A 27196-nucleotide genomic window follows, 5' to 3' on the forward strand; every position below is an offset into this window, starting at 1 on the left:
GTAATACTGATCGAACTGGCTTAGCGAACGCTTACTGGGTGTAGCGACGATCTCGAACGGAAAGGGGGTTGAAAGATTCCCTAGAACCAAAGAGGGCGTTCGTGCGGAGAGAATGGGTTTCATTGAACCAGAATTCGACGGTGCTGCCGGCGGATGGCTATGCGGCAAGGGAGCCAAAAAGGGACAGCTATGGGTAATGAGGGAACGAGAGGGCGGGTGAAACGACCGCGCCACCATGATGGGCGAGGAAGGAGAGGGGGAATTTCATTGCTGGGGAGGGGTTGGAACGGCGGGGGAGGGGGAAGCGAGAGGAACAGACACGGGGATACGGAGGCACCGTGTCGCTGGCCTCTGCGGCAAATCTGCGGGTTTCGTGTGGCGTGTGCGTGGCACGGAATCGCGGGGATTTCGCGATCCCAGAAGTGTGCGTGGTCGGAAGGAAACGTGCTCTCCCGTAAATTTTCTAGTGCGTAAATTTAAATCGTGCGTACGGTGTGCCTTTCCTCTCCCTGTATGTGTAGTACGTGTGCGTGGGATCGCCTCTCGTGTGCCGTAGCGAAAACTTGGCCAGCTCGGGGGATGAAGATCTTCGATGGCGTGGCGCGGTCGCAGCACTCGATCTGTAAGAGTAGCATCCCTCACGAGATTCGGGGCTAACCAAGGAACAATTACGGTGGACCGATGAGGTGGTGGCTCGACCTTATCCGCGAAAGGTCTCGCGCGACCGAATTGATTGATCGGCCAAGAGGATAATAGAAAAGAGCTCGTCGATGCCAGTCGACGACCTCGCGGACCAGGTGGGGGGTGTCCTCTCGTGAGAACGGGCGAATACACGTTCACGCGCCGCGAGACTACGCGTGGAGAGGAAGCTGACAAGTGCACCGTGCTGTCTGTCGGTCCGTTTCCACTCTTTTCTGCGGGCTTCGTTTGTTCGTTCAATCAATCAATTACCCGCAATGTGTCTGTTCGCGTGATCAGTGTTTGACCACATTTATGTGACTAATTCTGTTCGGTGCTAACCATCGTCAAATTTACATCTAAATAGAAAAGAGGTTTTGACCGATTGGACAACCTCTCGTTTGGAAGAAGCATACGTACGTATAAACGGAAGGACGAGACTGGTAAAAAGGACGAGAATAGAAGAAAGCATCAAGAAGAAAGAGAAGTGGAAGATGAAATAAGGAGAGATGGACACAGTAGTGTACAGTGTGCTCTCTCGTGTTTAATTTTTCAACGAGGCTGCGAGCGGCGACGCGATTGGTCAGAACAGGCCGCGAGGAACGTACGGATTTTTCGTCGAGTCCGCAGATTCTCATGCAAGTACGTGGTATAAGCGAATTTGCCGCGGTCGATGCACTCAAAAGCTCGCTCGGGGGAGTCGAGTGACACGTACACGACACCGCGAGGACCGTGGCACAGTCGATTCGAGTAATCGAGCGTCGAATCGAGCGTCGAACCACAGCCTGCCCGCCCCTTGCCTCTTAACGAACCTGTGTCAACCTAACTACAGAACTTCTTGCTTGTACGATACACACCAATTTCCTTTTCAAGTATTTTACGTTACATATAAAGTCTTGTACACGTTCTAGTCATTACTGTATAGATTCTAAGGATTATTCCCTTTTTTTTATACGTATATAATTGATTCTCATAACATTTATAAAGAATTTGACTGTTGCTGTTGGTCTATCGGTGTCTATCAGGTTGTTGCTACTCTGTCTCTGGTTCAACGACTTTCTATCGAAAATTTCGCAATATTGAGAGTTATTGGCCGGCTCCCAAGCGACTTTCTGACTAATTTATGATCGATATAAATTTCGCGGCGTATTACGCGGGCATACCATTAGCGTACGTCAGCAATTAATATGCCTTAGTGCGCGCGGCCGGAAGCGGCTCGATGTCGGAACATGCCTGTGGAATTTCTGCTTCTCATAACGCTTCAAGATTCCCCTTTGTCTCGCAAAATACCATATATGACTATATACATTTTGTGTAGCTAAAAAAACAAATAGCAAATTTCAACAGCAAATGCAACTTCGCACATTGAACTTTATCTTCCTCTTAAATTACTATAATGCATTAACAAATTAAGTAGTATGTTTTTAAATTAAACGATGTATTCATTTTTTTTTTCCTAAAAGCGTAATATGTTGCAGGAGGTGGATATTGTTTTTGTTGCAGATTAATCCTGGGGCTGGGGTTGTAATTGGAAAAGTGGGCCAGCGTGCACGCTCAGCGCGGCTTAATCAGAATGAAATCTAAGAAGTCCCGGGCAACAATGGCTTTGTGATGCCCGAAGGAGGACCGTCGGCGAAATGAAAGCCCCTGAGAAACAATGGAAGCGTCCACGCAGGCATGACGGCCCCATTCAGATTCGCAGACGGCATGCTTAGTGGCGGCCAAAGGAGACGCTCAAGTAAGAATAAGCCGAGCATCGTTAGACAGAGGGAGAAAAAAGGAGGGCGAAAGGACAAGAAAGAATGAGAAAGAGAAAGATACCTAGCTTTCCCTTGGACATGATCGAATGGCATGATACAAACTACACCATGCGTCTCGGTGTCTGCCGTTTTACTTATGCCGGATCATCCTCCTGCATATTCTCCCTCGTGTATCATTTCTTCTAAATCAAGTATTCTTTCTTCTCTTTTTTTATTGCGTATGCATGTATGTTTCTTTTCTTTCTTTGTTTTTAACTTTTGTGCGTGAAGCTATACCGCGATGGACAAAAGAATGTTTAAAATTGACACTACGAGTGTATGAGTATAAGTAAAACAGCATTTTTTCTATACTATACACTTGTGTATTCTAAGGCATAGGATTACATGTAAGCTTCCTTTTGGACGTCACAACGTGTACAGTGGCCACAAAAAAGTATTTGCGCATACTCTTATTTTCCGATGAAACGTTTTGTTTACCAGACTCCATATACATTTTGTTCAGCATCAAGTTTTTGTAGTCATATGAAACAAACTAGATGGTGTGAAACTTGATACACTTGAACTAATTACGAAAAAGTAGTTACTTCAACAAGATAATAGGTTATACCGTCATGTTATTTACGAGAAAATATTTTCAGTATCTTCGTGGCAGACGCTGTCGTGAACTCTCTACTATTGAATAATGTAACTGAAATGTAACCTAAAATACTATTTCACTCACTCATATAATCTAAAACTACCAATAGACTGTTAAGGACATCTACTACGTCTGATATCGACAATCTGAGTGACCATTACGGGTAGAAGTATAGTAAATTCTTGTCGGTGACGAGTGTCCTGTACAGTTGTTTCTGAGACGTCGCGTCCTAGAGTTTCAAGAACAGGTTTGTTCGAACTCTCGACGGGACGGAAGTTTGGAAATTTGTTGGGACAAATTCCACGCAACACGATGTTTCCATTTTAACGTAGCGGCTAATGTTCGAACGCGTTTTACGAGCAACATGTGCAGGTAATAAAAGATGAGAGTCCCGGGATTTCGCGAATGATTCATTGATATCGTTTTATCAGGCAAGCTTGCCCCCTTAATTCCATTCGCTTTTTCGACCAACAACTTGGCTCGTGCTTGCCGAGGGAAGTATCGAACCGAACAACGTTTAAAACACTCCGTTGAACACTTATGAGGAAATTTCCATTTCAATTGCAACCGCATTAATATTCATAATCGTGTAAATAAATTAACCGCCTGTGTTCCTGATGTGAACGATTAAGTATCTATCAGATGTGCCATTTCACGACGCGTCACGAGCCGTTCATCATTTCGTGTTCGAGTTATTCGAAAATTAAGTTCCAACCTGTTATGTCTTAATACTTTAATTCTTTAGGATATTTCATTTCTAACGGGGATATATAGAGTGTTCTTCGTATTACGTACGGTTTACGCAATTTGTTGCTAGGTAAAATAAGTCATCTGAATCTATTTATTAATTGGAGCTCAAAGGGGTTGGGAATTTAAAAGAGAAAATTCCATTATGTGACAGTAATTTCTTGCGTAATATAACTCAAGCTACAGCTCATTAAAATACTGTAAATATTACAGTAATTTAATGAATTAGATTAACGTACCAATTTTTCTCTTCCGTTTATTAATGAAAATAACGAAATTTTCGTATAATATATCGTAACGAGCGATGAAAATGATTTTTTAACATAACTTTTCCTCTGTTGTGTGGGTAATGCGTAACGATAGCAGACGTTTCGAAAATACTTTATTTCCATAGCGATTTTTAGGTCACTTTTTCCTTTCTTAACTACGTTAGAGCTTGATAAAGAATATTAAGTAGAATTCAACAAACTTAAATCGCTCTTTTTACTTTACACTTTTCTCTGTACATTTTTGGTTATATTCAAATTATATTTGAAATTAATTTTTTCAAAAATCTCTTCCTAACTGTGTCACTCTTTTAACAAATCGATCATACATCACAGCATGTGTGTTAAGTGATTACATATTTTTTCATAAAAAATAGATGAAAGAATCAAAAAATGTTTCTTACAGGTTCGTTATATAAATTAAAAAGTGAAACTTGATAGAAACATAAAACTGACTCTCCTGCGTAATGAATAGTGGTGGGGGAAATGGCCTTGAACGACTAACGACTTCAATCGAGACTATAGCGAGGGGGATCGTTCTTTAAAGTTTAAACGTTCCTAAATCGACTACAATTAGCGTCATTGACGAACGAACAACGGTAACGAGTTTTAATTGGTCACATTTCGGCGACTGGGCATTAAGGCCGGGCTAGTCTGACAAATGCGAGTGTTGTTCGAGCAATGGCGCACAATAACGCGTTAAGTAGCGACCGTTTCTCTCTAACGAGCGGACAGCCTCGCAGAGAGCGTGTTAATCCAGAAATTATCACGTGTAATTTTATGTACGGCCTGTTAGCACTAACGACTCACTTCGTGACACACAGGAATAGTATTCATATATGCAAATAATATGATTTCATTTCATATTGAAGAGGATATATCATCTTGAGGCATCTAAAGATATGTAAATTTTGGGTATTTTTTCATAAATAGTTACGAAATAAAAGGTACAAATTTTCGTGGATAATATTAATATAGCTTTTAGCTCCACTTTACGTTCTTCTTTAAAGAGAAATCTTTAAAAAGGCAAAGTTATTGCCTATGTTTGAAATCACTTCTAGTAGAATACTGATGATTGATCGTTATTACTGGCGAGAACTGGAACCTTTAAAATAAAAAATTCCTGTCGTTTCATAAACTAGAATCTATTATCAACGGTGTAACGTAAAATTTTGAAAATTAACGTAACAGTTTGAAGAAGAACACATTTTTTTACTATTAAATTTCAAACATTCCTGAAAAATGTAATTCGGATATTTGGAAAATTCTAAGCGATGTTGTGAAGTACTCTGCTTATTCCTTCGTAGTATATCGAAAAATATTACGCTATATTTTTATCTGATCTTTTTTCACAAAAAATCACTTCTTTCAACTTTTGCTTTTTGCTATAAGAAAAAGTGTTGGAAAGTCTTTTACATAGTCTTATTACGTATAAAACTTCTCACAAATTTCAAACTTCATGAATAATTTTGTAACTCACTGTACATATATTTTACAAATTTTTAAAGTCATTTCCTGCAAAAACTGCTGAAGCTTTGTATGCAAAAACTTTATTCTTCGCTTTTATCTTCTTCCTTCGCAAGGAATCACTTCCTTAACCTCTTTCTTTAAAACACCTTTCTGAAACGCTCTATATGCTACGCGCGCGCGATTCGAAGCATATTCAACGTGTGTCGCGTAGCGTTCGATCGTTCCAGCATTATGCGACAGTGTCGTTCATTCTCAAAGTCTTTTTCACTCCTTGTAATCGACAGGTCTTTTTCTTCCCCTCGATTATTTTCTTTATAACGTCACGTTTCCTTTTTTTCGCCGTTTTACGCGGAGAAGAAAAAAAGAAGGAGAGGAGAAACGGATCGAGTTCGTTAATTGGCCTTCTTGTTCTCGTGCAAGCAAAAAAACAGGGGACGATGAAGATGAATAGAAATATCAGAGCACTCTCTTTCCCCCTGCCCACCGTTTTTTCTTCTCCTGAAGAGTCCCGTTCGGTCTGTTTCGCGTTAGAGTCAACAGGTTCAAAGTTGTTTTTTAAGTGTTCTAGAGAAAATGTTTCGGGACGCAGAATAATGCGGACATATTGCAAAAGGAACCGCGCGTTCGTGCCTTGTTTTCGTATTGTCCATATGCACACAGTCTAGGGACTGACCTATTTCAATTTATGAGAGAAATTTGATGTTTTTCCACAAAAGTCCTCTTGTTTACGAAAGATTGAGTATGCTATAAATTAAAAAAGAAGTTCTCGAGATCTCGTTTGTTTATTTGTATAGCGAATGTTGCAATTTGTGTGATTAGAGTTTCGTTCGATAGATCTGGTTTCACTACTGAACTATTATTATTAAATCGAAACTATAACTACACACAGAATGAAGTGTATCATATATACTATTTCTATTGGTTTAAAGATAACAATGACATTTATGCAATAGAAAAGTACCGTTTATATACAATTTTCTTGTTATTGGAATCGATACAATAAGGGTCCCCAGAGACCCCTACCTACATTTCCGGCTAACCGTCTTTAATATTCTGTTGCTCCCCTAAACCTTCAATTCCCCATGTATCCACTTTTTCAACAAGGTATAATATATTCGACGGATATGATGCCATTTCCGAAATATATCCATCATGTATATCGATTATACAATGACCTTTAGAAAATGACGCAGGCATACGGGGGCAAATAATAAATTCGAACGCTGTCACTTAAATTCAACGTTGCATTATTACATACGTAAAGAATGAATATAGATAGGAAGAGTTATCAGTACGCAGAAATCGGTCACTAGTTGAAAAGTTTCGAGAACGTGTATTGCTCTGGGTAACAATTAAAATGGGTCACTCGGTACATGCGAAGAAAAGTTCGACTCGCGAAAGGTAACAAAATCTGCAGTTTGTTACGTGTCTTTCGGTTCCATTGCGCTCTACTTATACTATAACTTTTAGAATCATATTGGTTAATAAGTGATCTGGTCAAAAATATTGGTCCTATCTAAAGCTGTACTAGTAAGAGCATAATAGCACAAAAAGATTGATCTGTCAGATCTGTCAGAATGTTATAATTAATTGAAATAATAATTGTTAGAAATGTCAAAAATATTTTTTTCAATTATCATGTCTTATACAAAACCAGAATGTTTCCTAATGAACAGAGGGGTAGGCGATTAACCCAAGAGAAAATCGTGGTTGAAGCAATTTTTCATAAAATCTCATCTGTTTTCAGATCTCTAATAGACGGAGGAAGAATCCACAGGGACGACTAGCAGCAGCCAAAGAGAAACGGACAGTGGCATGATAGGGGCAATGCACCACCCTCTGCGAGGGCGCATTCTGCTGGCCCTCTTCATTCTGCTCAGCACATTCGCGTTGCTCTCTAAAGCGGTCGCGTTCCCGGATTGGACCGACTGTCCTGCTACGTGCCGTTGTAAGTGGACATCCGGCAAAAAATCCGCCCTATGCTACAATGCTAGCCTAACCTCGCTCCCCGCCAATTTGGACCCTGACATGCAGGTCCTCGACCTGTCTGGAAACAAAATTCCCGCGTTGCAGTCAGAGATCTTTAAACGTTCCGGCCTAGTGAATCTGCAGAGGGTCTTCCTGAGGAACGCTGGAATTTATAAAATCCACGCGGACTCTTTCAGAGACATGAGGATCTTAGTAGAAATCGATCTCTCCGATAATCACGTGGAGATGCTGGAACCAGACACTTTTCTGGGCAACGAAAGACTGAGGATCCTGATCTTAAGCGGGAATCCATTGGGCAAGCTGAGAAGCCACCAGTTCCCGATTCTGCAACATCTGAGGAACTTGGAATTGCAGAGATGCTCCTTATCCGAGATTCATGGAGAAGCATTTGTCCATCTGACCGGTCTAGAGTCATTGAGGTTAGACCACAACGAATTGGAGTATCTGGATGTATCGGTGATATCAAGTTTGCCACGTTTGAAAACTCTAACACTAGATGGTAACCAGTGGAGTTGCGATTGCAGACTTAGAGATTTCCGAATCTGGCTGATCCCTAGCAGACCTAGCAAACTGTACTCCGTGCCTCAAGTGTGTTCGTCACCGATGAGACTGGAAGGTCGCAAGTGGGAAGATGTGAAGCCAGCAGAGTTCGCCTGTGAGCCTGAAGTGTTCGTGTTGGCCAGTAGTATTCAGGAAGAGACTAATGGAAACCTGAGCCTGGCCTGCCTAGCCACGGGGGATCCAGAGCCTGAAGTTTGGTGGCAATTAAATGGAGGTCCAGTAAACGCGACCAAATTAACCGAACAGACTTATTCGGGAACCTACGTGGCCTACGCGACATCTGACGTCGATATGGCCTACAACGAGCGAGTCCCATCGTCCAGTAGACTCACCGATAGGTGGAACAACTTGACCGTCTACAATGCCAGTGATGGTGACGCCGGGGAATACTCTTGTTTTGCCAAAAATATCGCCGGTCTGGCCAGGGATACCGTCAGTGTCGCTATTCCGCGGGTGTACACGGCACCCACACTCTCTCAGAGCGATAACTGGTTGCTCTGGGTGAGTTTGGCCGGTGGAGGAGCTGCTGCGTTGTGTGCTTCCATTTCTGCGGTTCTGTTGGCTTTGTGCGTGTGTGGTGGTACTCGACGACAGCGTGCTCGAGAAAAGGTGAAGCTTCAGGGGAGCACTAGTTTCGGTGACCAGGAGAAGAAGCTTCTAGATCTGTCTGTGACTACCACGACACCTGGAAATAGCAACGATCGAGGCAGTGGTCACGGCAGTATAGTGGAAGCTTGTAGCACGGGTGACCTGGAACTGGCAGAGAGAGGGTCCATTTGCGACCCCATGAGCGCTGCCACTGTTACCGTAGAGAGACTACGTCCAGAGGTGAGCAGTGGCTCCGTGACCGCTATGAGAGCTGTACCGTGCGCCGCCATGTTCCCACCACCGCCACCAGAATTCACTAGTGGCGTGCTACCAGCTGGAATCTTCGGGAACATCTTTATCTCCGTGTCAATGCCCCAGGATTCTTCCGATCGTTGTTACCCCGATCTTTTGGACATTCCTGTTCATGGCACTAGCGGTGTGGTGAACAAAACGACTTCCGCTCTTCCGGCGGCCAGCAGCGTGTCTAGCTTCGCGACGCTGCCGCGACGAGCGCTGCGATCCAGCGACCTCTGTTCGCCTTACGACAATATGGGGCCCCGCGTAACGGCCAACGGGAGTTCCGCGTTCTCGCTAACGGACGCGGACCTGCGATTATCACCGCCGCCGCCACCTCGAATCATACAACCGCCACACGAGTTTGTATCCCTATGAGGGATGTCCTCGTGCGGCCGGCTTTCGAGCAAATAGTCGGTATAATTGTTCAAAGCTCGTCCGTCGCTTTTTTCCCCCCTCAATCCGAAAAAACAAACCACCATCATGTTCAGTCACGCGCGTCCTCTTCCCCGTCGATCTCGTTCGTTGTGTTTGTCGTTGATAGTACTCCACACGTATCTGCATTTTATACGGTGAGCCGTGGGCCTACCAGGTGAAACACTGGCGAGTGTGTTGTTTCCATGTAGGAATTGTATAACACAAGAAATTGAGATGATGCGTGGTGACCGTTGTACTTTTGATAATTTCATTTTTGTTCACTTGTGATATCTGTGTTGCGTTATTTGTCATTCAATTTGTTGATTTTTCAAACTGTTAATGGATCTTTATGAAAAGCCAGAAGACCAATAATCCTGTTGCCAAATGTAAATTAAGGGAAAAATAGAAAGGACACTTTTGTATCTCTTGTACTTATACCGTGATTGATGTAATATACACGTAAGTTAACAATTGTTATCATCACTTGGTAAGCGAATGGCTCACATTTTTAAATCATCCGAAAAATCACTCCTCGAGCGTACATTGATTAAGGTTGTATGCATACAGGGACCTAGAAAGTTTGTATCTCGTTGGTATATTTAAAAAGACGTCCGGAGGTTATCGAAAGTAGTATAAACACAGTTATGTCTGTCCAACAACCTATTCGATTACGTAAGACGTTGAGTCTCGAAACTGCACGTTCCCTTTACTATTCACTAAGTTGGCAACACTAGCGCCGCTGATCAACGTTAGTGCCAATAAATCAACGTTCGCCATTTGGAATTTATTATCGACCTTTCTCGCCGATGAATGAAATGCTTTTTGCGCCAAAGAGGACGGTTCATTTTTGTAAATAGCTCGAAAGAAAAAGGAAATAAAGATTAAACTCGTTCGTTTGCTCAAGTATCAGAAACGAAAATACAGAAAGCTAAAGTGATTTCTGATGCTAGAACTCGTAAGACTTGTGACTTTTTATAACGAACATACACACATTGTATAGTCGACCCGATATTTTTCGATGTTGACCGTTTTAGAAGCTCGCTGTGCATAATTTTAAGAACTTCATCCAGCAATCTATTCGTTCGGTGTATATAATATATTTATGATTTCAGTTCAATGGGTAGCAATTATAGTGCTTCCAATAGAGTGCTGCGGTTATTTACTTTCCATCTAGCTCCTCGTTCATCCATATTTTCATTAATTGATATTTTATTCTTTGAGAATGTTTAAGTTACACAGTGAATCAGTTTCTTTATTTATAACGCCGATAATTACCATTCAAAACATCATTAACTCTTATCTTTCTTCGTTTCTTGTTCAGACTTTTCAGATTATTTTTATCAATATTTTAATTTCAAAAAGAAGTTTCTCTTAATCTAGTCTTTGATCATTTAAAAACTGTGAAATATCTGATAAACTATCAAAGAGTTTGACATAATGTAACTTCAAGGCACATTATATTCGAAAAATATAATATTAATTTGTTTAATTTTGACTACCCTTCCGTAACCCTAACTGTTAAAAGGATTGTTGATTATGTATTCTCTATTCCCTTAAGCACCTGTTACATCAAAATTCACTGTCGTTCGCTTCGTTCCTTAGTATTAACCTAACTTCTCCACTTCTCGAAAATTTCATCAAATTCCTCTGACAGATACATTAATCTCCTTTTTCGATTTTCAGATATATTCCACTAAACCAAACCACCGACTTTCTCAAACTGCTATCATAGAAACAATTTTATCCAGTTCCTAAACGTGTCAGTAATTCATATATACTACTGCGTCATTCCTAACCTCTTAAAACTCCTATGAACAGCTTAAGAAAGCAATCTCCTTTCCAATTTTCAGCTATATTCCACGGAACCATCGACTTGCGTCAACGTTCCTCAACCCATGGATACAATCAACTGGACACGTGCAGTTTCTAAGACGAGCCCCCTCGTGTCTGTATGTTCGCTTGTCTAACTGGCTTGCATGCTTGGTCGGCGTACAATGGCTGCTCGCAGAGGAAGCGTGTACAATGACGAGTGCGTGTGTGATCGTTTTAGGACGTAAGTTTCTTCTAGTTGCCAATATCCACGGATTCCAGTGGTTTGTAAATAACTAATGAAAATAAAAAAAAAAAAAGGAATACGAAGACAAAGGAAAGGACGAAGAAAAAAGGGACAGAAAAAAGAAGACGAGGAGGAACGAGGTTATCCTCAGTGGATGCAGAGAACGAAGTAACGTTATCTCCCCTAATCATTCTCGAGGTGTATCACTAGTTTGTTACGTACTCTACGTGTGCAGTGTTGGTGGAATCGATATAGTGGCCTCGTAAAATTGGTCAGCCATTAAAGCTTACATCAATAATTTACATTAATAAGAATTTAGAGTGAAAATGTAACTCACAAATGGCTTTTGTAACCTATTCAGTGTATTATATTTTCAGAGACTTTAGGAATCAAAGATTCAATTGTCAAAAATTTAAAGACCCGAAATTTCCAAGATCGGATTTTTAAGGATTTACAAGTTCTTCCATAATACGGCCCTGAGTATGGCCACATTATCGTTTTAACTGCCTAATGATTTAATTTCTAATTGTACTGTTTCGACTCCATCAACTGTACATATTTGTTATCGCAGTACACGTATTTAATAGCGTGGCGGGCGCGTGCCGTGTCGCCGCCAATTATGAACACTTTGTCAATTAAATAAAACGATTGAATTTTACACATCATCGAATTATTGTTCTCACTTATTCCGACGAACAATCGATCTGATCGATCGAACCTAAACAAGAATTGTTATCTTTTGGGCAAAATGTTGGGGGGATTGAAAAATCGTCAGCGAAGGAAGAGGTTGACAGAGGGCGAAGGTTAAGGTTCAAGTGGTGTACATTTTTTTCGAGGAGAAAATAAAGTTCAAAAAGTTAGTCTGGAAATTCTAATTGATTTTTGATGGTTCGTAAATCTCTTTCTTTGAAATTTTAACGTTCACCCCTTATTGTTTAAGTACGCTATACCTGTTCTAGAATATAATATAAAAATCTAAATATCTAATTAAATGATTTAATTTATGTACTCGTTCAAGTCTAACCTTATTTAATTAAAAAGTCTAATAGCAAATCGTCAAGACAAAATTGAAGATTCCATTTATATGGGTAGAATATTTATCCAATCGAAGTCAATAGAACATTTACTTTCCATTCTGAATTAATTTACTTTCAAATAGTTTTAGTACGAACGATAGTTTAAATACGTCTTACGTAAATTATTTTTATAATTCTAAATTGAAAGAATAAGACATTCGCTCGATAAGCAAAGAATATTTATTTGGAATCCCAGAATATATAAGTAAGACATTTATTTAGATTTCCTTAAAACTGGTAGGAACCTCTTTAATTAATGAAGGCAATTATTAGCAGAATGGCCGATGGTAGCCGCATTACTGCGGTATTCCGGAGATTAAACGAAATTCCGAACAGGCCGAATCGACGAGGGCGATCGTAATCGTTCTCCGCTCGTTGCATTCGACCCGCAGAAATTAGAAATCTGAACTTGCATCGATAGTAATACGTGCATTGTTTGCTAAATCGTTGCATTGTATCCACTAAATATACACAGCATCGGTGAATAGTTTCGATTCGAATAGACATAAATTGGCTTAATACTCGTATTCGGTGATAATTACCGCTAGACGAGGAACCTTATGATACAACTTGTTACCTCTGTATACGGACTACAGAAAAAAGAACACGATAACTCGTGTCTTTTTTATCTTGTAGGAGGACGATTTAAAAATTCAGCTGAATTCGGCATTTTCATAATCAATCTACAAATAATTGTGGTCATAATATCAAAACTCGTACCTTTCTGTAAAATTTCATCAGCTTAGAAGCTGTTTTTAAGAGTCTTAGTTTTCGAACTTTTGGACCAAACTGATTTTGTCGCATTAAAATACTATTCCTTAACATCGTGACATCAAACGACATAAAATGACATTAAGGTCAGAAAATCAAGAAAATTACGCTTATCTTTGAATGAACATTTTAGTATACAATTGTTGACTAAAGACACGTTGTTGGTTTCGAAGTTTTAAAACCGTAGCATAATTGTGTATATTGTGCATATTGTAATTTTAATTACAATATTCGAACTGAATGATAATTCCCGCGAAATGCAATCGTATTTTCCGCCACTGAATATAAAAATTAATATTTCAATCGTTATATATATGTTTTTATAATCGTGTCGACGAATTCATCCATAATTCACGTTGCGATGAAGAACAAAAAAAAAAAAAAGGAATAATCGATCGAGATATGAGGATTTATTTCCAGACTTGATTCCCTGGTGATTCGTGGATTAAACGAACTTCATTAAAATGCCAGAAGCTTCCAGAGAAAGTTGGTCAGAATCCTTCCTATGGGTTTAATCACTCGATTAACATCGATGCGAAATATCCTCTTTCGTCGTTAATTAATAATTCAATGCACTGTTTGCCTCTTACGATGATCAAAGGGAAATTTCATTTCTGGATTATATTACAAACGAATAATGTGATAAATTTTAAGAAGAACAACATAAATTTGTAATTTATTTTATTTTCTAGCCTGCCGGCTATAAAAAAGGACAATCGATATTAATTTGTATATTAAAGCTGTAAAGGGGGCTTTGTAAAGAAACTTTTTTATCAGTATATAACATCAAAAGAATTAAAGAAAACAACATGATGAAAGCTTGCAAATTTTTTCAATCTTTTCCAAAATGCATAAAATATAATGGGTATAAAAATAAAGATATTTAGTGGAACTTAACAATACATGAGAGAGAGAGAGAGAGAGAGAGAGAGAGCTTATTTCCATTACATGACAGATCACAAAAAGCAAAATCGTCGAATATTCTACTGTCATCTTCTGTTATCATATAGAACGTCAAGAAATCAAGGAAAAGAAGACTACTACTAATTAAGGAAAGCCTCAAATTTCCAATTAACAAATGTTCAATTTTCTCTTCCCCAAACAAACGCTCTGCTAAATTGCTCAATTCCCGTAAAGATAAAGTAACATAGAGGACCTTAACGAAAAGTAAAAGAAATTTTTCAACTCGTTTCAACAAAAATTTCGAAAACAACAATACCGAGACATTACGTCGTAACTGAAGAGTTCTTCCAAAAAGAAAACGGGGAAATTCGAAATCGATAACAACGAAGGGAAGAAAATTCTTTAAAGGAGGAATGGAACGAGTTCATAGAGGGGAGAAGGTATCTGTTCACAACGAAACATCGTTTCACCAGCTTTATTACCCGTTCGTGTGTCAGCGAAAATTCTATGGACCACTTTACATGTAGAACAATCTTCTATAAATCCTCTACGAACAATATTTCTCGCAGTTGTGTGTTACACGCAGAATCGACTCGTAGTTTTGTTGTTTGTAAAACCTTCTGGTAATATTAAAGGAAGGTTAGGTCTGGCATCGTTGAGGGTAGCTGGTTACCGGTTAGAGATAGGTTAGGTCAAATCGCGTGAGTTCCATGGAGTCGCAGCTGAAGATCCTCGAAGATCATTTGCAGACAGTTCGATCGACGTCCCTTTCACGACCAAGTCTTGGCGTGTAACCATTCGGTTGAATGTTTCGAGAATCTGAAATTAGTCGACAATGAAGACACAAATAGTCGTTGACTATATAGTTCTATGCAAATAGTCCGATCGTTGATGTCGAGGATCAACAGATTTCCTATTGTTGAAGAACAAACCTCGGATTTCAGGCTTGGTTATATTAACCGAGCAAATTGCTCTATAGGAAGAAGTATTTTTCATTTTATTTAATCACGTAATACTTCAATTTAACGAAGTTTCTTTATTTTTTCTTTTGTGTAAATTTCTTTAAATTTGATGCGAATGTTTAACTCTTAAAGGTCAGTGGTGAAATCTCAGCCTATGAAAATGTTGTTTCAACATTATCATCCCGTGATAATATAATCTATAAATGACAACTTGCCTAGTTTTTGTTTATTACTAAATAACGACAAACCGATTAATTCCATTTTTTACATTTTTGAAAACTACGGAAATAAAATTTCACTCGAGATAATAGGATTAACGTGATTTTCTTTCACAGTGTTTAAGGAGCTAAAGCAACTGATTGATCTTACATTTTAATTGCTACAGATGAGAAGAAAGATTGAGTATTCGATTAGATTATAGAATGTGATCGAATATATGATACATAGAGCGTTTTGGATACTTGAATTCTGTGCAATTCTTTTCGCAATTTTTAATTTCCCATAAATGAAATTCGCGATAAAATGACGATTTTTGTACGACGAGGATTGCAATTTTGGACTTTCAAATTTTCTATAAATGCGTAGAAATCTGAATTCTCTTGCAGTATGGCAATTCGTCCCAAAAATCGTCTATTAATATTAGCTCACAGAGTATCACAGGTGTAACATCTTCTCATCGAGTTTTTACGCTCACCCCGTATAAATAACGCATTAACAGCGTTTTATTCTTTGGAAATCTGGCATGCACGTTTACGAACGCGTTATCCTGTGCCATTGACAGCGAGACAGAGAGGTGGAGTGAAATAGTATCAGTACGAGGGGAAAAATTAAATTGGCATTTGGGCCGCGCATCAACAGAACATTCGCGACGAATGCTCGAGCTTTTGTTCCCGGATCACGTATCAATGGGATTGGAATTTTCGCGCGGCTATATCGAAATAGCGAAACGTTCCCACACTGGCAACGTTTCTACAACGAAACCCGAAAAAAAGAATTCGAATCACGATCGAATGCTTCAAGCATAACCGACCGACTGTACACGACGAAACGGTGATAAATCGATGGGCAGTTTATATGGCACGAAATAAAGTGTGAACGAGTGGCCTGGGTTATAGAAACACTCTTCTGTTGTCAGCCTCTTTGAGTCGATGGATGAGGCGCCTTGTTAACTGTTATCGGATATTTATAATTAAACTGTGATATTTATACAGCAAGAGTTATACAGAATGTAACGGCGATAAGTCAATGGATAGATCACACGAAGAATATGCGAAGTGGAAGAATGGTTGTGATCGAAAATCGTTTATGCACAATTTGTATTTGATTCTTTGGAAATCAAATAATTGATCTCAACCCTGTTGCGATTCTCGAATTTTTATAATTCAATGGTGTTCTTTAAGGTTCAAGGATATATCTGGCATTAAATTGCATTGAGAAATTATTAAAAAATACATTACGATAGCAATCTTTTCATTTTGCTCAAACTTGAGATATTTTTTAACGTTAGAAAAATACAATTGCGTTGAAAATATTGGAGAGAACGCTGCAGGGTTAACGAAGTTGGTCAGTTTGTTTACTGTGTAACTCGATCAAAGATCGATTGGTACAAACCCTAAAAATTTTCTAACGTAAAGAAGGTTATCTCATACCTTGAGTGAGTAGCAACGAGCCGGGATAAACGAATCTTCCATCGTCGATCTTTTGCCAAAGTTGATAATCTTTGGGTGAACGGATACGATCTGAAATCAACCATGATGCTTCCTTTGGAAATTTGTCTGCGTGTTTAAGGTTCATCGATCTCCCAAGGGATCCGGGAGCTGTATTGCGAACGTCTGCAAATTGTATGGTAATTTATGCGATTACGCTAGCTCGAGGTGTGTTTCTATCCTTTGAATTAGACTTTAGGGAAGGAAATTTCAATTTCCCAAAGTTGTGCACAGATCGTTTTGCTCACAACTACAACCAATTCTCTCGTAAGACAAACTCTTCAAATTGATAAACGATAAGCACCTGGATTCTTGCTATTAGCCAAACATATCATATTTACAAGATTCTAGAGAATTAGCGTATAGAAAAAACATAGTTTAACATGAACAGCTGATTGTTAATAGCGTAACAAATTCATCTAACACAATTGTAAAGCTAGGATTGACTAAATTTAATTATTGACCTGTAACGAATTTTAATATTTAGCGAAATTAGTAAATCCATAACGCGTGGTCACGGTGTATTAACATCGGCATATTCGATACAGTTATAGATATAGGACACATGAATTTTGGTTATTGATCGAAACTATCGTATCTACAAATTTGAATCACGTAAGTGGAATTGTACGGCGGAGAGAACGAACGAGACACACCGAGATCAAGTAGAATAAACCTAGCGTGACAGACTATAAAGTATTCGCGTAAAGTCTACGTACGCCATAGACGTATACTGAAAATGTTAAATATTAACATGACGTAGGAATCGTGAAGCTCAATGTAATCTACCTTACTACAATATTGTTCGATATAATTTGGATATCGGTACTATAAAAGAAATAAATCTTACTGCAAGCAAATGCAAGCTGAAACGATATAAACTCGTTCCGATAGACACTCGTTTTACTTACTAAAAATTATAACGAGTATTCTGCCTTGGATATTTTATATACAGTGGCGAATAAAAGAAAGTGTAAAATTGATATACTATGAACTTTAGTAACTTTCGTATAATACTAAAGATTTTATAGTTACTCTTTGCCCTAATTAAATATAAATCCATTTTGCACGATTATTGTATGTTCTTACACGTTTTATTTTATAAACTTTCTTTTGCATATAATATACATTCTGTCTATTTTCCATCCCTAAGTTTCACACAAACGCATAAAAATGTCAGCCATAATTATTTCTAATTTCTCGCTGCGAATTTGCCAATTTTCGATCGATAACTAAAGTTCTTTACGATTGTATCCTAATCGCAAAAAAAAAAAGAAAATGGATCTGTCACGTTATTTCTTCGAAACATCAGTTTCGTATCTCCGCACATGGAATGAAGCGACCTCTGTAAAAAATGGCTGTTATGAAAGATCTGTCGGACGGACGAAACGATACAACGATTCGTCATTTTGTTTTAGGTGGTCGAAATTGCACGTAGAAGAATAGAAGAACGAGGAGCCGGTTGCCACGCTCTAAGTGGAACGTTCTGCACGCAAAATGGCGCGGGCTATTGGCCATCTTTCACCGGGCAAGATAAATTACACGTAAAATGGGATTGCGGGATGGCATGCGAATGCACGTTTCAATGTTATTGGCGATACTTCACCTTCGTAATCTTTGTCGGAGACGGAGTCAAACTCGGGGCTGTAAAATTGGAAATCTGTGTCTGGTTCGTTGGCGTGGCGACGGTTGAAATTTAGGTTAGGAATCGGCACGTCGGATCGACCGATCCTCGGATATGCCATCAGACCAGAAGCTCGCCTGTCATTCAACTTTAACTTCTCTCCCTCTGAAATATATTACGTAACAGATGACGGAAATTGAAATGCTCGATAAGCATTTAAGAATTAAGGCGGCAAACAAAATTGAATAAAAATTTACACTGACGCACGAAATTATTCCAACTCTTACCACAGAATCTTCCTACAAATAATCAAATTTGAAATTAATCTGAAAATGTATTGATGTAATGAAACAGATATTTAGAGTAGACGATTAATATAAAGCTTGAAAAATCATTTGAAGTATAATGTAATGAATGTTAAAGATGGTCCCGATGAATATTAACATTTATCAATATAGCGAGTAATTACTTGTTCAAATACTTTTGTGATCTCCGCGAAGTACGTATTATATAATATACATGTGCTAATGAAACTTCGAAATGTTTCGTATGACGACGTAATACGATCTTAGAAGCTATGTACATATGTTCGAATACTTTCGTGAACCTGTATATATGTGTAGGTTAAAATGGTTAAATACGAGAATCGAAGAAAAATTGAAAATAATATTATACAACTTGTATTAGGACAAATAGAAGCATATATTTTTAATGGAAGTAATTAATGTGACATTTGTTTTTCATTTAATGAATAGACATCCAATTAGTTGAAGTATCTTACGAATATTTCTGCTTCATTGCATAATAAATTTTTACAAGCGGGCGTGTTTCAGTTTTTTTTGGTGAATGCGTCAGAGGATTCAGTTTTCCTCTTTTAGGGTAACATGATCTCTCTCTCTCTTTTTTTAGGTTAATTAGAAATGAAAAGGACGGGAAGGTTAAGATAGTAGGAAGCGTTGCTGGTATAAAAATGTTCAGAGTCGTGTAATGTTTGGATTCAAAGAAATTTCGACCAAGCTGGCAAAAGGTTAATTAAAAATAACGACTAAATTAAATGAAATATCCTGCGTAGTTTATGATTAAACAAGCAAGCAGAGCGTCAGTTACGAATTATATTTACATATCTAGTGCAATTTGTTTATGCATTGATACCGTTTTCGTATTATGGACATTGTTATCTCGATGAATTAGTATCAAGAATAGAAAAGTTGATTTTCGTCACTAAACTCTAAAAACAATAAGAGTACGTTATTATCGAAAACAGAAAAATGTGTTTCCATTACTAAATTTTAGGTAAATTGATAGAAAAATTGATTAGTACGACTAAATTTAATAAAGCAACGACAGGAAATTGGTATCAGAGATAGACACGTTTAATTGCATTATCGAATTCTACACGCAACGAGACTGTTTAAGTGAATCGTCAAGTTTTCAAGTGTCTGAAGAGAAAGTTGAAAAGAATTAAAAAAAATTATGATACTCATGAGAATGTCTTGCCTTTGGTAGACTGCAACCGCCGACCTTGCCCACATTGGGAGACTAAAAAACAAATTGAATTACAAACAAAAAATTCTTTTCAAAGAAACTTAAGCTTGAAACGTTACTTAAGTCGTCAACGATCCAGTTTAAGTAAGAGAAAAGTAAGAAGTCAAGAAGCGTAAAAACGCTACAGACAAATAAGAAAAAGTAGGAAACTGAAAGACGAAGAAGAATAATGGCAATGTCTTATGGCGAATCCCATCGATGGCGCGAAACCAGGGACCCTTTGCACAATTGTACTAATGAAATTTTACAAATCACGAGTCACTGATATAACTAACTATCACTAACTAATGACTAAATTGATATAACTAATATCACTAACAAGTTTCATAGTCAGGCAAAGAACAGATGAAACTTTCGATGAAAGAAAATTTTGCAAGAAATTACTACGTTGTTACCACAGGTTAACTATTTATTTCTGGGCTGTAGGTTCTAAGTCTTATTTTTTATTGTTTAAATTGAAACAGTTGATCGTAACGAAACATAAAATTTATTATAGAATTGCAAAATCAAAGTTCATAATCTACTACATAACCACAATTTATCAATTTATCGATGTTAGCAATTTACTCATATCGTTAATATCATTCTACTTTCAAAATTAATAATGCAAAATCAGAGACTGTGACTTACAAAACGTAACTCTTCAATTTACCAACATCACCGATATCATTGCAGTTTATTTTGCTATTATTATTTATCGATGTCGTCAATCGACAGAAACGATTGTGCAAGAGAACCCCAGAAAATACTAGAAGCATCCCCTTCCGGTCCACTCGGAGGCCGGAAGGGGCACTGCACTTACGGTTGAAAGAGGTGGAAAATATTAGAACGACCAGGAATACAAATAGGTGATTTCTCATTGCGATGGCGATCGTTCGGTCACACGGTGATCAGAATCCGATGAAGCGATACTGAGCAGAGCACGGTATCTCGCTCGACACTGAATGCCCCCAGGTATCCGACGTCTGATTTTATACCTTGCGCCTCGTCCGACTACGGGGGTTGCCAGCCCAACCCCCGGTCGCCTTCTCAACCCTCTCTTTCCACATTGCCTCGTTCCATTCGCCCCTCTACGCGATCGGTATGGTGATTCGACGCCTCGTTTCTTCATTCTGCTGATACATTCGGCCTACCTACTGTTCGTAAGTATTAGGACACCTACTGGCTTCATAAAACGTGAGGATACTCCGACGGCCGGACAAAAGAGTATAAGTCAAATTTTAATGAAAACAGGATAAGTAGGCTAATATATATTGCACATTGCTACCTTTTGTCTGTACCCGTGCTGGTTAAACGGGTGCCGCTGCATAAAATAATATTATTTTGCATTTTTGATTATACACTCAAATCTGGTTGTTTGAGTGTTAATTAGACGTCGAAGATTTGCCTGTTATAAATTCTTACGTAACACATATCGACGATTTACTGTATATTAGCGCATATTGTATGTCGGTTACTAGTGAAATTTGAGCTTTTACACGCAACAAATAGTTCTTGACTATTTCTTTATACTGCTGTCTATCCTTAACCCTAATATTTTAGCGTATATGGTGTTATGTTATAAATGTACATATAATTATAAATATGCTATTGTAATATTATAGGTCAAAAATGGAATTCTCGGGATAAGATAGACAAGATGGAGGGGGTTTTATCCAATCGATAAGAATGCCATCGTAATTAATTCTAAGGATGATATTTGAAACCAGTTAATAGTTCGACGAATCGTTTATTTTAACATTCTTAATACTCTGCAATCGAATTTCGCCACTATGGGGCGATTTAAAATTGTATTTCCCATGCCGGGAATTAAAAATTGCCGAAGTTACGATATTAAACGAGTAAAATTCATACGTACAATTGAAATTTCCTGCAAAGGAGTATCGCAGATGAAATATTGCCTGAACGATTGTTAATGATAAAAAAACATTTTTATTAATAATACAAAAACATTTCCGAAGCATGTCCTTGTAAACAAGAACAAACAAATGAAATTTCTCATTTAGTTAATTAATAACTAAAAATACATCGTAATGTACGAGCACCATTGAGAGTCAAAGGCTCGGGCAAATTCATCGAATTCCCTTCTGCCACCACGATGTTCAAAAACCGAATTCAATATGGTAAATTGATCGAGAAAAAAAAAGGATTCCAAAATGAAATACTGCGTTAACGCAACGTTGGACCTTAATGGGTTAGCGTTCGAAATCGTTGAGGTTAGGGTGTTGTATTTTGGGGGGGATGATAGAGACTTGGAAGGATTTCCAGAGATTTTCTGGGATTTTAACCTGATTCGTTGGTGAAGGAGAAAGGTTGGTTGTGAAATATTGACGAAGGAAGGATAGAGTTTATGGATTTCGATGGAGAACTTGGATTTGGGAAACGGTCTACATGTACAGTGGGAAATAAAGTGATACGGAGAAAACGCTATAATTTCTCAGAATGAAATGATATAGTCTTACAGCGTTTCGACAATACAAAAGTAAATTAAATTTTGTCACTGCAATTATCAGAGTAATGAAAATGATCAATATGTAATTTTTCCAAGAAATTTTACGAATCTGCAATGATGCGTTTTTGGAGATTTTTTTTTTAAATAAATATTTTAAACGTATGAAACACGTTTAAATATCAAATAAACATGAAATATACAAAAAGTGTGGCGCTAAAATCTCCCTAATGAGAGCCACGGATAAATGCAAATAGCCGTATAATACGCAATAAAAGGGTGCGTTGAAATTCATGTAAACAGACGGAACTGCGATTAATGTTGACCAAATCGTTCGATGTTTCGCCATAAATCCCATTTTGCAATTGGCAGAAACCGCTTGTGCAACTCTCTGTATTTAATGCAGCGACAGATGATCGTTATTCGTGATATAGAAATTACAGAGTTAGCCACGCATTGATTTTTCACCTGAATTACGGTAGACCAACAGAATTTTTTTCCAACTGGTTTAAACCAGACAAAGCAATTGGATAAAAAAGTGTGATTGATAAAAGTTATTACTTTCGCTGGCAAATAAAATTATTCGCAGGTTTTGAATTTTTAGAAGGCAAAGAATACTTTTTTGAACGTTTAAAATAACAGTAGATATTGTCAATTTGATTTCTCTGCTTAATACAAATTTATTTGATCAAATGTCATGTTTAAAATTACGCTCGAAATTCTAACAGAATTTTCAGAATTTTATTTTTTTTTTTTTATTTAATTGTTTACATTCACAATTTGTCCAGTTTGGACATTTGGTAGAATTTTTTAGCTGTTAGATTATCACGTGGGTAGCTACCCCCAGTGGGATATCATCTTCGTGTTTGTTAGGTTGTGTTCTTTGTGAGGTCTGCTGGGTGTTTCCTTTTCAGTCTTCTATCCATGTTTGAGGTGTTGTTCGTTTCCACAGCTAGCCGGTTTGGGTATGTTCCTATTCTTTCTTTATATTTTCCTGCGTGTCTGCTAATTTCCTCTTTGACCGTTGGTATTCCCAGGTCCTTCCGTATATCCTCGTTTCTAACGTACCATGGGGAGTTTACTATTGTTCTAAGGATTTTAGCTTGTACTGTCTCTAAGAATTTGAAGTTGACTTTAATTTCATGCTTTTGTATTCTATGGACCACTTGATAATTCCTACTTTGATTCCAACTGTTACGTCGAGCGACACTCTACCTAGACCAAGCCACACATTACGGGCCAGACGGGAACCAGATGTCCGCTCATCCTTACTCCGTACCCTCAATAGTCTTAAGGACGCATCATAAATCCCAGTAATTTGCTAGCTAAGGTCCTTCAGGCCGAACAAATATCTTTGTTTCTAAATCGCTTTCTAAAGAGTATTGTCAACTACAGCTTGACACGGGAAAGTGTTAGTTTTTCTTACGTACGATGCTTCCCATTAGCAACTTTCTATCGAGGGCGGCTAAGACCCTTCCTCTAGTCCACCAACCTTCCTTTATCCACTCAGAAGCAAAGTATACTGCCTTCACTTTCCTAACCAAAAATTTTTTTTTTTAATATTTATTAAAATTACAATCAATTCTCGCGTTGAGAATTTTCAGTAATGCTAACCAAGAAGAAAATGTCATGAACAAATCCAATGGTCCCTTGCGTTAGACACAACCATCGCTAGCTTTCCTCCGACACAGCATCGTCACTGTACTTTATTTATTCTATAACGTTAGAATAGTCGACAAGTCATTATCAGGTTACTCTCCTTAAATCAATCATTTACTTAACGTATACATACTCAACAGTGTACCTCATAAGTGTTGGAAATATAAACTTTATAACCCTGTTAATCGCAGCGTTATACTATCTCAACCACCCCCATTATCTTAACGGAAATCAGGGGATCGATCTATTCGCGGCATCGATTGTATCGGGAATAATCGCGGCATAATCGTAACGGGAATTTACGACTCCTAGTGACGTGTTTCCTCGCGATTGCGTCTCCCCGCGCTTCGTCGAAAATACACCAACCTTTGATTAAAAATATACCCAAAATACAATGATTCTAAATGGATATTTTTTTTTTAATCCTGAAACTCCATAAAACAAATTGTGACATCGAATTGTTCTTTGACATTATATATTTATATTATACGTAAAATTTTACGATACAAAAATAGATTTTGAACAAGAAATATCTGTTAACACGTAACGTGAGTTATAAAGCTCGAAGCAAGCAAAAGTAAACGTATTAATCTATTAATAATAGTAATACAATTAACGAATAAGCGAAAGATTTTTTTTTCAAAAAGTTGAGAGTTTTCTCAAAAGTACAAGAAATGAATCGAGCGATAGAAGTGCACGTACAGTTACAACAGAATACACACGAGGACAACGGGAAAATTGAAACCAGTTTAATTAAGTCAGCACGCGATTACATATTTAAAATTTGCGGTCGCGATTTCCATAACGTAGCCGGTTGAATTAGCTATGTCTGTCCCTTGACGATATGCACGAATGTCGTTCTTATTTTTTAAAGCAATTAAACCGCGGTAATTCTCATTCACGATAGTGTTTCCCATTATGTGAAACGAAACGGGCAAACAATTTCACGAACTGTTTCAATAGCGGGTCAAATTTGCCTTCCGCCATTTCCCAGCTACTTGAAATTCGTCCACCTACTGTTCGTATTCTCCTTCATTTGCTCGCCAAGCAAAGAATTAATAACAATCTTCCTCGTGCGTTATCGAACGGACATTTTAGAATTATTTTTCTTGTTGCAACTGTACGTTGTCTTATGTCAATTTTAATATTAATTGGAAATTCATTTTAGACATATCAATAATAATTTTCATCGTTTCTAAGTCTAAGTCTAAGCAGTGAATAAAAGTGTTAATTTTCACGAAGAAAGAATCGAAGAAGCGTAACATTAGCAACGTGAAAATCACTGCAAAATATATACCGAGTGTCGAATATTTCAAAACGCAAGACAACAGCACAACATTCTAAGCAACTTTAAGAAAATAAAGAAGGAAGATAAAGAAGAAGGAAGAAATAAAGCGGCTCTTACACGCAAAAAACACAAACATTTGGCGACAAATGTAGCCGCAGGGAAGTAAATAATACAATGTAAGTATCGTAGAATCACAATTTTTGCATTCCAACATTTTAAAATTGATACAAATATCGTCAATCTGTTTTTATCCTGTAGCGAACAAAATTGTATTTCCTACATTTTTAAAGCTATTAAGAAAGCCAATATAGCATATGATATTTATACGGAATTTTTTCGTAAAAACGGATTTTTTATCAAAAGCGTGTAACGAACGAATGAATTAAAAAATGTTCGAGTGTATGATTTTCATGAAAAATAAAAACAATAACAAGCTAATTTAATATTTTGTAAGCTTATTAAATACCCGACTTTAAATAAATAAATTTAAAAGAAAGAAAATTTTCATTCGTGCAGTGAAAAAAATTAATTGTAGATAATAAAGAGAAAGGAGGGGATAATGGTGCTGCGAAAATAAAATTGGAACGCCGTTACTCCCTCCAACTGTTTCCTTTACTAGGAACTAACTTTTTCACGCACATTATGTTCGCAACCTTTTTCTTCTTTCCAATAAGATAATTCAACCAGTGTTGGATGCTACACCTGAGGCGGATCATTTGCATAATCTCTAAAATATTGAATATTTACATGCTTATTATTACTAACTATACTACTAAGTGCATTACTATTAACGCTAAATAGATTACCTAATTTTTGCCTGTGGCCAGCTTCAAAAGAAAAAGTTGACGCAGCAAAGATTAATAGCGTCAGGAATTAATTGAAAGAATTTATAATTCATTCGCTGAAATTAACGGACAAATTTGCAAAAGGATTGGCAATTGAATGGGATCAATTTTTGCATTCCAACACTTTAAAGTTGATGAAAATATCGTCAATCTGTTTCTATCCTGTAACGAACGAAATTGCATTTCCGACATTTCTAAAGCTATTAAGAAAGCCATTATAGCATATGACATTTGTACGGCATTTTTTCGAAAAAACGGATTTTTGATCAAAAGAGTGTAAGGAACGAATGAATTGAAAAATGTTCGAGCGTATGATTTCCATGAAAAAGAAGTGCTATTGCTGGAAGAATATAAAAACGGTGTATGCACCGAAAAGAGAAAGACGCTGGAACAAAAAGCAGCAAGCTAGAAGATTCGCGGGAAAGGAAGAAAGAAAGGACAGACAAGAAAGGGACAAGATAGTTCTGAATCTGTTTCCTTCTGTGACTTATTTCTCTTGAAAGGGGCATTTGAAGAGCCTAGTTTCGCAGAAGACGACAGCTTTGTATCTTCGAATGAAGACGAATGTGCTGGATGTAGCAAAGATTCTAATAAAACCAAAAGGAAATATAAAATGCATCGACTGCGCAAGCTGAGCATACAAGAGCTGCATGAACCATGAAAATCGTTGCTGCTATTGCGAAATAAAGATACTCCAACTAAAAGCAAAAAATAACAAGAGTTAATTAAATAAAGATCGGAATGTATGTTTTTTTTAAAAAGGATTAGGCAGGTTCGTGCGTTGTTAAAAGTTTTTACGTGTTTTTTTGTAAAAATATTTTATCTCTTTATCTCATCGAACGTTGCTACCATAAATTGATTGAATAAATAAATAAAATTCTCTGTCTTTCATCGTGTTATAAATA

The 27196-nt window shown here is 37.7% G+C and overlaps 2 protein-coding genes across 7 annotated transcripts; one reads left to right on the forward strand and one right to left on the reverse strand.

Annotated features, from left to right (window-relative positions):
• The first annotated feature begins 345 nt into the window (after window positions 1-345).
• LOC117164486 (uncharacterized) lies at window positions 346-12121 on the forward strand. 5 transcript variants are annotated; one of them, XR_013059896.1, is made up of 4 exons: window positions 346-1320; window positions 2182-2416; window positions 7306-11460; window positions 11538-12121. XR_013059896.1 is itself a non-coding variant. In XM_033347580.2 (4 exons), the coding sequence occupies exon 3, from the start codon at window positions 7374-7376 to the stop codon at window positions 9366-9368; it is 1995 nt and encodes a 664-aa protein (XP_033203471.1). In that variant the 5' UTR covers window positions 346-1320; window positions 2182-2416; window positions 7306-7373; the 3' UTR covers window positions 9369-9403; window positions 11258-12121. The 5 variants fall into 5 exon arrangements, 4 of the variants coding, with proteins under 4 accessions (XP_033203471.1, XP_033203460.1, XP_033203451.1 ...); XM_033347580.2 differs by having other exon boundaries at window positions 7306-9403; window positions 11258-12121; XM_033347569.2 differs by having other exon boundaries at window positions 346-1522; window positions 7306-12121.
• Window positions 12122-14692: 2571 nt separating this feature from the next.
• Window positions 14693-20980, reverse strand: LOC117162552 (CAPA peptides). 2 transcript variants are annotated; one of them, XM_033344416.2, is made up of 5 exons: window positions 20853-20980; window positions 20003-20044; window positions 18488-18670; window positions 16825-17007; window positions 14693-15032 (listed from the first exon to the last, which is right to left on the reverse strand). In XM_033344416.2, the coding sequence occupies exons 1-5, from the start codon at window positions 20908-20910 to the stop codon at window positions 14953-14955; spliced, it is 546 nt and encodes a 181-aa protein (XP_033200307.1). In that variant the 5' UTR covers window positions 20911-20980; the 3' UTR covers window positions 14693-14952. The 2 variants fall into 2 exon arrangements, with proteins under 2 accessions (XP_033200307.1, XP_033200310.1); XM_033344419.2 differs by lacking the exon at window positions 20003-20044.
• Window positions 20981-27196: the final 6216 nt, after the last annotated feature.

Source organism: Bombus vancouverensis, chromosome 13, assembly GCF_051014615.1.
Source record: "Bombus vancouverensis nearcticus chromosome 13, iyBomVanc1_principal, whole genome shotgun sequence".
Taxonomy (NCBI): Eukaryota; Metazoa; Arthropoda; class Insecta; order Hymenoptera; family Apidae; genus Bombus; species Bombus vancouverensis.

What these genes read in the sequence shown, in the direction of transcription:
- LOC117164486 (XM_033347569.2), top strand. Translation starts at nt 7,374, where the DNA reads ATGATAGGGGCAATGCACCACCCTCTGCGAGGGCGCATTCTGCTGGCC.
- LOC117162552 (XM_033344416.2), bottom strand. Translation starts at nt 20,910, where the DNA reads ATGAGAAATCACCTATTTGTATTCCTGGTCGTTCTAATATTTTCCACC. An exon ending in ATTTTCCACCTCTTTCAACC is followed by an intron (nt 20,045 to 20,852) that starts GTAAGTGCAGTG and finishes TTTGTTTTTTAG; the next exon opens with TCTCCCAATGTGGGCAAGGT. An exon ending in CTCGTTGCTACTCACTCAAG is followed by an intron (nt 15,033 to 16,824) that starts GTATGAGATAAC and finishes GACTAATTTCAG; the next exon opens with ATTCTCGAAACATTCAACCG.